This window comes from Bison bison, unplaced genomic scaffold (genome assembly GCF_000754665.1).
Source record: "Bison bison bison isolate TAMUID 2011002044 unplaced genomic scaffold, Bison_UMD1.0 scf7180017864471, whole genome shotgun sequence".
NCBI classification, from domain to species: Eukaryota; Metazoa; Chordata; class Mammalia; order Artiodactyla; family Bovidae; genus Bison; species Bison bison.
Window position 1 is genome coordinate 5,586,208 of NW_011495032.1, and position 11,666 is coordinate 5,597,873.

General features: G+C 50.4%; 1 protein-coding gene across 2 annotated transcripts in view; it reads left to right on the forward strand.

The window, feature by feature from the left end:
• Positions 1 to 138: 138 nt before the first annotated feature.
• Positions 139 to 11,666, forward strand: part of TMEM177 (transmembrane protein 177) — a 23,606-nt gene continuing 12,078 nt past the window's right edge. The window contains exons 1-2 of one of the 2 annotated variants that reach the window (XR_827125.1): positions 139 to 205; positions 1,873 to 3,552. Coding sequence is in view for 1 of the 2 variants with exons in the window: in XM_010860796.1 (XP_010859098.1) it covers positions 1,894 to 2,829 (936 nt within the window). In the remaining variant the exon portion in view is untranslated. Of the gene's footprint in view, positions 206 to 1,872; positions 4,085 to 11,666 lie in introns of those variants that run through there. The other variant, XM_010860796.1, reaches the window with a different exon arrangement.

The window sequence follows — 11,666 nt, forward strand, 5'->3', positions numbered from 1 at the left end:
CGGCGCCCCCCCCCCGAGTTTCCCGCCCCCTTCGTCTCCGCCCCCGGAGCCCCGCCCCTGAAGCCGGCTGGCGTGTATTGCTATTTCAGCCCCGCCCCCTAGGGGCCCGCCCCTTTGTCTCCGCCCCCAGAACCGGCCGGCGTGCTTTGCGCCTGGCCCCGCCCGGCCCACGTGCTCGGCGTACCTGGCTGCGGCGGAGAAGGAGGTGAGCCTGCGGAATGGGGCGGGTAAACAAGCGGACCCCAGCGGGCTCTTTTCGCTGTGTGTTCCAGCCGTGGGCGTAGCCAGGAGATGCGGCGTGGAGCGAGGGTCCTTCGCCCAGCCGCCTGCGAGATGCGCGGCACCCCCTCCCACGCCTCCCTGGGGCGCGCGGCCTTGGTGCTAGGGGTCCTAGGGGAGTTAGGACATACGTTTGGACTCTTCCTGTCCTGGCTTTGGTTGCCTCCTTAGTGAAAAGGCACAGTGACGTGACTCTTAAGGAATATGCTGCCTTCTTGTTTGCAGCAGTTTGTTTGCTAATTAAACACTTTAGAGACAGGAAGACAGTAAGCTTCAGCTGAAGTTAAATTGTGAATTTTACTGAAATATTTTAGGATGAAATAATAGTATGGCCCTACTGTGTTTGGAAATAAACTAGCTGGAGGGGATTATGCGTTTGAGTAGAGATGAAACAAAGTTAGCCATGACTTGACAGATTGAAGTTAGTTTATAATATACTATTTTTTCCACTTTCATGCGTGTTTATAATTTATCATCAAAAATAATCTATAGTGAAAAATTTGCTGTGGACACTTGTGTTCAAATACCCGGCCTGTATTTGTCTGCTAGAGCTGTAGGGACAAGAACTGGGTGGCAGAAATGTGTTTTCTTGGAATTCTGGAGGCCCGAGGTCCAAGATCAAGGTGTCGGCAGGGCTGGTTTCTCTTCTGAGGCCTCTCCTACTGGCTTGTAGATGGCCACCTTCTAGCTTGCGTCCTCGTAGTCCTTCTGTGTCTGTGTCTTAATGTCCCACTCTGGATTGGATTAGGGACTATCCTAATGACCTCGCTTTAACTTAATTACCTCTTTAAAGATGCTATCTCTAAGTACAGTCACATTCCTCCTCCTGGAAGTTAGGACTTCACCATAGGAATTTGGAGGGACGTAGTTCTGCCCATAGCTCTGCCACGTTACTGGTTGAGGCCTATCTGTGCTTCAGCATTCACCGCTTTAAAATAGGGACATCATAATGATAACGTCACAGAGTTGTGAGGATTCAATTGTTATATAATATGTGTAAAGCTCTCAGAACTGTGTCGGGCATATAGTAAGGACGGAATAAGCTGAGCATGTGTTTCATGTATAAATCAGTGCTCATGTTCCGTATGGCAGTGGAGTGAGAGGTGGGTTGCTTGGGGCCACGCCTAGCTGTGGGGATCAAAGTTGTAATTACAGCCATTCCACAGCTTCCCGAGACTCCCTGGCGGGGCCGTCGTGCATCCCCCTCAGCTTCCTGGGTTGCCCAGTGACCAGCACTGACAGGCCCATGGTTGTCTGTGGGCAGTGAGTGGACTGGCAGAGCTCAGCAGGCTCCCAGCTGAGAGATGCCCTGACCCCTGTCTCACGATGCCCAGAAGTTCACCTTGGCCAAGGGGTGTCTGCTCTTTGCCAGACACTGATTGTTTCATGTGTGTTTATTTACTCAGCACAGACACCCTCCTGGTGGGCCCTTGTCACATGCGCATTTGGTAAGTGGTAACGCAGAGACAGAGCTGGGGCCGGTCCTTGGCTACTGTGCGTATTGCATCAGTTTAAGAGGATGTGGCCCCGGGGTGTTTGGTCTGCAGGCTGACCCCAGCAGTTGTTGGCTTACTTCTCTTTCTCTTGGCCCAGGTTACAGCGGTGGCAGACCTCATGGCAGGTCCCCTGTGGCGGGCCACAGTGTTTGTGCAGAGACACAGGACAGGCCTGTTGGTGGGCTCCTGTGCAGGCCTGTTTGGGGCCCAGATCTCGTACCACCTCTTCCCGGATCCTGTGGTCCAGTGGCTGTACCAGTACTGGCCTCAGGGCCAGCCGGCGCCTCTGTCCCCAGAACTGGAGAGGCTCTTCCAGGAGGTGCAGCAGGACATTGGCATCCCCTCAGGCCACCACTTTGAGGCCTTTACCACCTTCACCTTCCAGCCTGTGAGCGCCGGCTTCCCGAGACTCCCTGGTGGGGCCGTCGTAGGCATCCCCGCCAGCTTCCTGGGTGGCCCAGTGACCAACACTGACCAGCCTGTAGTTGTCCACGGGCAGCGAGTGGACTGGCGGAGCCCAGCAGGCACCCGGCTGAGAGATGCCCTGACCCTGTCTCACGATGCCCAGAAGTTCACCTTGGCCAAGGAGGTGGTGTACCTGGAGAGTGGGGCAGCCGCCCTGCAGGCCCTGCCAGCCCCAGCCTGCCTGGCGGGCACCTGGGCGCTGAGTGTGGGGGCCAAGCACGCCTTGGGGCTCTACGGAGGCCCCATGAGCTTGCGGGCCGCCTTCAACTTGGTGGCGGCAGTGGCGGGCTTCGTGGCCTATGCCTTCTCCACCGACTCTCTCACTCACGCCCTGGAAGCCTGGCTGGACCGCCGCACGGCCTCCCTGTCTGCAGCCTATGCCCGGGGCGGCGTGGAATTCTACGAGAAGGTTCTGTCGGGCAACCTGGCCCTTCGCAGTCTGCTGGGCCAGCGGGGGAAGAAACTCTACACGCCCAGCGGGAATGTCATTCCCAGACACTGGTTCCGCATCAAACACCTACCCTACACGGCCCGCCGGGACTCGGTGCTGCAGATGTGGCGGGCAGCGCTTGGCCCAGGCAGCTCCTGAGGGCCTTGTGGCCCAGATGGTTCCAGCCCAGGCAGGTGCCACTCGCCGTGGACTCAGGCAAGCCCACAGCTCAGTGTCAGCAGACTTGCAGGCTTTGGGGTTTAACAGCCCAGTTCCTACCCCAGCCCACCACCTATGACCTAAGTCACCTCGGACACATCCCTTTATGAATCTGAGCCTTGGTTCCTCTACTATAAATTGGGGCTGATGTAAACTCCCTGGCAGGCCTGTGGGGTTGTGTGAGGTCATTACAGGAGGGCCTGGGTGCCAGCGCCTAAATAAACAGAAGGCTGTCTTCCTTGCTGTTTGATTACAGGGGGCTAAAAGAGTCAGACTGCATCTCACCACCAGAGGTGTTTGCGCGATGCAGCCACTTTGTTACAGTGAGGAATCACCACATAGTTTGCCTGGTGGTCAAATCCCAGTCTCCTCCTGTGGTAGAGGTTAAAGGTTCTGAGAGGCCCAGATGAGAAGCCCTTATGGGCCCAGGAGCTGGGGGACAGGGCTCCCCGTGGGGCTTTAAAAGAGGTGTATCCAGTGCAGATGGCAGCTCAAAGACGGCTGGGTGCCCAACAGTCTTGCAGGGCCCCAGGAGAGCCCCTGGGCCTGAAGGAGAGAGAAGGTATTGCTGGAACCTGGCGGGACCTCCTGCTAGGAATTCTGCCCGATGGAGAGGAAGGAGCAGGCCTGCAAAGCTGAGGCCCTGCAGTCAGGACAGAGCAGGTGAGTGCTTGCGGAGGAAAGGGAGGGTAGGGACCATGAAGGGAGATGGGAATGGGGCCAAGGGGTGGTGAGAGCAGAGGGGTGCCGCTGGGCAATGGGCCAGGCCTGGTGTCCCACTCAGGACCAGGGGAAGCTGCAGCCTTGCCAGGCTTGTTTCCCTCCAGACTTCAGCTGGATAGACAGACCCCCCCACTTTTGATGCTTGGACAGGAGATCCCAGCAGGGAAGATGAGAAGAATTGTGATGAGTAAGCCAGGTTCCCTTGGTCATTCCTGTATTCTTTTAGTTTTGTTTTAATTTATATTATTGAAGTATAGTTGATTTACAATGTTGTATTATTTTCTGCTGTACAGCAAAGTGACTCAGTTATACAAATATGTATGTATCTTTGTCATATTCTTTTCCATTATGGTTTATTATAGGATATTGAATATAGTGTTCTGTGTTACACAGAAGGACCTTGTTTGTCTGTTCTCTATGTACTAGTTTGCATCTGCTAATCTCAAACTCCCACTCCATCCATGTCCCACCCCCTCCCCCTTGGCAACTACAAGTCTATACTCTATGTCTGTGAGTCTGTTTCTGTTTTGTAGGTAAGTTAATTTACATCATATCTTAGATTCCACTTATAAGTGATGATATCATTTGGTGTTTGTCTTTCTCTTTCTGACTTACTTCACTTACTATGATAATCTCTAGTTGCATCCATGTTGCTGCTGCTGCTGCTAAGTCACTTCAGTCGTGTCCGACTCTGTGCGACCCAATAGACGGCAGCCCACCAGGCTCCCCCATCCCTGGGATTCTCCAGGCAAGAACACTGGAGTGGGTTGCCATTTCCTTCTCCAATGCATGAAAGTGGAAAGTGAAAGTGAAGTCGCTCAGTTGTGTCCAACTGTTAGCAACCCCATGGACTGCAGCCCACCAGGCTCCTCCATCCATGGGATTTTCCAGGCAAGATACTGGAGTGGGGTGCCATTGCTGCAAATAGCATTATTTCATTCTTTTTTTATGGCTGAGAAATATTCTACTGTATATATGTACCACATCTTTCATCCATTCATCTGTTGATGAACATTTGGGTTGTTTAAAGTCTTTATTCAGTTCATTATAACATTAACTCTGATTTGGTTTCCCAGCCACAAGGCATGTAGGATCCCAACTCCTCAACCAGGGATCAAACCGTCACCATTCCCGCACCAGAAGGTGAGGTCCAACCACTGAACGCCCCGTATAGTTTTTCATGGTAGCTGCACCTACAGTGTAGGAGGGTTCCCTTTGCTCCACATCCTCTGCAGCATTTGTTACTTGTACTTTTCAATGATGGCCGTTGTGACTGATGTGATATCTCATTGTATTGTTGATTCGCATTTGTCTACTAATTAGTGATGTTGAGCATCTTTTCAGGCCATTCATGTATCTTTTTTTTTAATTTGGCTACACCAGGTCTTAGTTGCACATGCAGGATCTAGTTACCCGACCAGGAATTGAACCCAGACCCTCTGCATTGGGAACAGGGAGTCTTAGCCACTGGACCACCAGAGAAGCCCCATATATTCCTTTTGTTGGTGATTATGTTTTCCCTGGAAGAGGTGAAGAATTCAGGCCTGGTATCAGTGTAACTCAGAGCAGAGGGTATAATTAGGCCCCATGCAGGAGGGACACAAAACCAGCCCAGGAGGCCCACTCAGGAGTGGCCGGTGGTCCCTGCCAGAAGACCATGGATAGAGTGAGCAGGCAGGGCTAGCCTGTCTTCCTGCTGGGTCCTTGATGGTGGTGAGCTGGGCTCAGCACTCTGGCCCCATTCTGGGCCATCCTAGGGGTCTCTGCCCTGGGGCCCAGCAGATGGTTCTGAGGGCACAGCACTGCCTCTCCCAGGTCCCTGGGCAGTATTGGACACAGGCTTGACCAGGCGGACAGATGGTCCCACCCCGCCGTCAGTTGCTTTCAGTACTGCAAGAGCTGTGAGGAGACCAGGCGTTCCTCTGCTCCATCCGGATGGGAGGGGAAGAGAGCCCTGGCGCTGATGGGGATGGGGAGGTGACCTCCTGAGACACCACTTAACTTGGCTCCTTCTAGTCCAAATCGCAAACTTTGTCTCTACTCAAGGGCTGTTCTCTGGCTCCATACACACTCCCCATGGCCCACTCCAAGCCTGGGCTGACTGCGATCCCCCAATTCCCGCATCCTGCATATCCTTGCCGTTTGCTACCATCCAGAGCTCTCCTGCTGCAGTACCGGCAGGCACACGGCAGCTCTGACTGAGAACGTGTCTGGACTGAGCCATCTTCCCCATTACCCCTTCTTCCCACCTTGTGGCTAAACCAGGGCCCAGCCTGGTGATCTCCCTGCCCAGCAACTCCCACGCTCCCACTCCAAACCCCCCCCGCCCCCGCCCCCACCCCCGCCCCCGCCACCACAGGTAGCTCCAGCCCTGGCCTCCCCAGGTGGTTCCTCATGTGGGCTTCCTGACCATTCTCCCTACCTCTCCCAGTTCTCAGAGCGCAGGTCTGACAGGGTTCTCTTTTGCTTAAAACCCTTTGCAGGCATTCCTGTGTGGTGGTCAGTTGCTCAGTTGTGTCCAACTCTTTGAGACCCCATGGACTGTAGCCCTCCAGACTCCTCTGTCCATGGGCTTTTTTTCAGGCAAGAATACTGGAGTAGGTTGCCATTGCCTTCTCTTCCTGGCCCAGGGATGGAACCTGTGTCTCTTGGATCTCCTGCTTTGGCAGGTGGACTCTTTACCCTTTGCACCTTAGTGCTCTTCCTAGCCTTTGCTGCCAACTGTGATTAAGTAATTAAGTGACCATGGCTGAGCATCTCCTCTGCTGAAATGTACTTTCTGCACAGGCAGGGTTGTGTGTCCCACTTAAAACTCTTGACTGAGATTCTCCACATTTGGGAATAAATGAACAAGACTCTGAAGCTCCCACAGACAGAGGCTTGGCTCCTTAGGATCTCTGAGCAGTTACAGTATGGCTTACTGTGTGCCCTGGGCACGGCGATTGTGAATCATATGTGACCCTGTCCTTCCTTTCTGACTTGGGACTTTGCAAGGGCATGGCCTGGCCATGATTGCTGACTTCATGGGGGAAACCAGGACACTGTGTGTCACTTCCCTTCCTATAGGGCACAGGTTACTTCTCAGGGCTCCAGGGACCCCCTTCTCAGAGGCTTTAGGGGAAGCTGACCCCAAATTCTGTGATATTTTGTGCCCGTAAAAGCAGTTCAGGGGTTGATCCCCAAAAGATTAAAACCATGTTCTGTGGTCTCTATAGCCTTTCTCCCCTGCCACTTAGAGGTAACTTTCCAGCCTCACCTCTTTTATCAGGAAATAAAAGGTCACTGAGCCAAGGCTTTTGGAACTTCTAGGAGAGACCTTCCAGCTAACTGAAGGGAAAGGGTCCACCCTAGCTGTAATGTTTAGTGCTGCAGTGGGGATGGGGAGGAGGGGAGGGGTGTTATGGAGCCTCAGGAGGCCCCAGCTGAGGACCAGGGTACCTTAGGAGGTAGAGAACAAAGAGGGGGCAGCAATTCCTTGGTGGCTTAGACAATAAAGAGTCCCCTTGCAATGCAGGAGACCTGGGTTCAATCCCTGGGTCAGGAAGATCCCCTAGAGAAGGTAATGGCAACCCACTCCAGTGTTCTTGTCTGGAGAATCCCACGGATAGAGGAGCCTGGAGGGCCACAGTCCATCGGGTTGCAAAGAATTGAACATGACTGACTTAACACTTTCACTTTCTTTCCTGCCACTTTGTCAGAGTGACCTTGAACAAGTGACTTCACACTTGTGATCCTGAGTTTCCTATCTGTAAAATGGGGACATTAATATGTATCCTACAGGATTGTCCTGACAGTGAAAGTAAAATTTGCAAAATGTGAATCAGTTTTTAGTAAGCTTTAAAAGAAGATTGGTTCCTAAATGTTAGGGGTATGGATAGTAGGGTGTTCAGGTCTTGGGGTTGCTGTTCAGATAAGAAGTTTCTTGAGGCTGGAACCCCTTCAGGGACACTGCCTCACACAGGGCTTCACTCACAGCTCTCAGAGCCTGGATGGGGGCATGTCCTTATATGGCTCTCAGTTGACACCTTTTGGGAAATTAATTGGCAGCAGCTGAAAGCAAAGGCCCCAGGTGGCCCTGGGGGAAACACCAACTAGAGAAGAAGTCATTAAAATAGGAGATGGTCTTTTACCGCTGCTGTACAGGTAATTTCTAAATCCTAGAACATTCTGGGTGGTTGAGGATGTGGTGAAGTTGGAGCAATGTGTCCTCTTGGTGACACTCTGGGGCAGCCTCCAGGATGGCCCCCAGTTATCCCTGCTCCTGGTGTTCTCAGCCTGTGTCATCTTCTCCCCTTACTTCTCTTGGTTCAATACAACAGAATAAGGCAATTGTGATTATTACACAAGACTTTGACTTCTATCTTACCAGCAGACTGCTCTCTTCTCAGATGCATGCTTCGATGAAGCATCCTACCTTGTTGGAGAGGCCGACAAGGCAGGGAACTAAGTGCAGCCTCTGACTCACAGCCAGCTGAGCACCAAGGCCCCTAGCCCCACAGCCCGCAGGGAACTGACTCTTGACAGCACATGTGAACTTGGGAGAAAATCCCTCCCCAGTCAGGTCTCAGATGAGACCCCAGCCTCAGCCGACACCTTCCCTGCAGCCTGTGATACCCTGAAGCAGAGGACACAGATGAACCATGCCTGGGTCACCAGCCCACAGACACAGTGAGACAGGAATTGTAGGTTATTTTAAGCCACTTCATTTTATGATAATTTTTATGCAGCAATTGATAACATACACATAATGTAACTGACATAATATTTTTAGAAAGCAATGGAGCAAAATTTGACACAATCACAAAACTATATCTTTTGATCCAGTGACTTCAAACCTAGAAGCTTATCCTAGAGCTGTAATCCAGCAGAAATTAAAGTCATGTGTGTCCAAAGATATACATGCAAGTGTTACCTATAATACAGAAGAAAATAAGGATAATGGAAATACTGGAAAACAGTGAGTTAGGAAATTTTGGTACATCCATTATGAATATTTTTCAGTTACTGAAAAGCATAATTATGAAAGCTGTGGTAGAAATGAGGAAATATTCTAAATATCGAATATTTTAAAACATATGAAGTATAATATGCATGAGAATTGCAATAATGTAGTTATGGTAAGACCTGGAAGGAAATTTGCAAAATTTCTGAAATTCAGAATTTCATAACAGAAAATAATTCTATAATGGTGAAATTTTGAATGACTATTCATTCAGTATATATAAGGACTTACCACTATATATATATATATAGATAGATAGATAGATAGATAGATGTGTATGCAGTCTCACTCAGAGGGGTCCATGGGCCCACCCCGCTCTCCCTGCATCAAGGTGACAGATCCTGGCATCCCTGCTTTTGGCCTATATCCTTGGGGTGTGGCCTACCTTCTGCCTGTCAGTTACTGTGGCAACCATGATGCTCAGATCTGCTTTGGAAGCAAAACTGACTGACAGTCCCAGCTGTTGTTTGTCTAGATCCACCACCATGCTTTCACTGAAGCCAGGCCTCTTGTAGGCTCCCTTCAGGAAGGGATTGATCATCATGCAGTACTCACACAGGCCCATTCTGATGAACTGTGGGACTCCTCTAGTCAAGGACTGGCTCAAGGATGCCCCAGCAGCCTGGGCAGATCTATCTTAGGGCAGGTCTGAGGCCTGAGATGCCAAAGAATGCTCAAACTACCACACAATTGCACTCATCTCACACATTAGTAAAGTAATGCTCAAAATTCTCCAAGCTGGGCTTCAGTTCGTGAACCATGAACTTCCAGATGTTCAAGCTGGATTTAGAAAAGGCAGAGGAACCAGAGATCAAATTGCCAACATCCGTTGGATCATCCAAAAAGCAAGAAAGTTCCAGAAAAACATCTGCTTTATTGACTATACCAAAGCCTTTTACTGTGTGGATCACAACGATCACAACAAACCGTGGAAAATTCTTAAAGAGATGGGAATACCAACAACTTGACCTGCCTCTTGAGAAATCTGTATGCAGGTCAGGAAGCAACAGTTAGAACTGGACACGGAACAATAGACTGGTTTCAAATAGGGAAAGGAGTTCGTCAAGGCTGTATATTGTCACCCTCCTTATTTAACTTACATGCAGAGTACCTCATGAGAAACACTGGACTGGATGAAGCACAAGCTGGAATCAAGATTGCTGGGAGAAATATCAGTAACCTCAGATATGCAGATGACATCACACTTATGGCAGAAAGTGAAGAAGAACTAAACAGTCTCTTGATGAAAGTGAAAGAGGAGCATGAAGAAGTTGGCTTAGAACTCAACATTCAGAAAACGAAGATCATGGCATCTGGTCCCATCACTTCATGGCATGGGGAAACAGTGGAAACAGTGACAGACTTTATTTGGGGGGCTCCAAAATCACTACAGATGGTGATTGCAGCCATGAAATTAAAAGACGCCTGCTCCTTGGAAGAAAACCTATGACCAACCTAGACAGCATATTACAAAGCAGAGACATTACTTTGCCAACAAAGGTCCATCTAATCAAAGCTATGGTTTTTCCAGAAGTCATGTATGGATGTGAGAGTTGGACTATAAAGAAAGCTGAGCACTGAAGAATTGATGCTTTTGAACTGTGGTGTTGGAGAAGACTCTTGAGAGTCCATTGGACTGCATGGAGATCCAACCAGTCAATCGTAATGGAAATCAGTCCTGAATATTCATTGGAAGGACTGATGCCAGAGCTGAAACTCCAGCACTTTGGCCACCTGATGCAAAGAGCTGACTCATTTGAAAAGCCCCTGATACTGGGAAAGATTGAAGGTGAGAGGAGAAGGGGATGACAGAGGATGAGATGGTTGGATGGCATCACTGATTCAATGGACGTGAGTTTGAGTAAAATCCGGGAGTTGATGATGGACAGGGAGGCCTGGTGTGCTGCGGTTCATGAGGTCGCAAAAGTCGGACACGACTGAGCGGCTGAACTGAACTGAGGTCTGAGATCCTTCTACCCAGACCTCCCCTTCCCCACCTCCTTCACACATGTCAGACCTACCTTACCTTGTGGTTTGAAGGCTCTCCCTACATTCTTCTGTTCCCGCCCACTTTGACCTCATAGGCATGTCCCTTAGCACACCTCTTACTCAAGTAATCCTATTTCCAGAGCATCTTAACTCACCCCTCCCTCAGTAAGGTGCTGTGTGAGGCCCTGGGGACACACCCTGCCCTCATCAAGATCTGCAGAATTAAACCTGCAGTGACAACAGGGTGACATCAGTGCAGTGAGGGTGTGAGGGCCGGATCAGTGTGGAAGCACAGGGGAGGGAGCCTAACTCAGCCTGGGCTGGGGAGTAGCCAGAGACCTTCACAAAGAGGGGCTCCTGGTGCTGAAACCCTCAGTGTGAGTCAAAAGAACCTAATCCTGATAATATAAAATACTTACATAATGCTGATGTGCCAAATCTTTTACATATGTTAATTCACATAATCCCGCCCACAGTCCTGTTGTCCCCATTTCAAGATGGTTAGATCCAGGCATAGAGAGATAAAGTGGTTTCCACCAGCCAATGCTAGACCTGGTGTCTGAACACAGGCAGTCTGGCCCTAGAGTTTGTGCTCTTAGCCACTGAACCCTGTTAGCCAGATGAGACAGGCTGTGGGACTGGCTCATACAAAAGCTAGAAACGGGACAATTTGTGTGGTTTTCGTGTCAGTCACGGCCCAACTGGGAGTCTGAAACCACATAGTGATTTAATACGGAAAGCTTAATATGAAGAACTGTTATTCTGTAAGGAATTATTACAGCCATAATGGGTTTGGCGTGATGAGGGAATTGCTTGTAGGAAGTCGGGAGAACTCTGATAATAGTTGAAGGCAGCTATGAGGAGCAGCCAACATCCCTGCCCAAGTGAGACCTGGTCTCGCTGCAGAAGGTGTCAGCATGGCTCCCTGGTGCAGAGAAGTGGCTCCGTTAGGTGCCACATGGCAGAACTGCCTGGAAATGCACCCTCTGGGGTAACAGGGAAGCCACGCTCGTTAGGTTCCCCACCCCAAAATTTGATGCACACCCACCTGAGGAGATGCTGA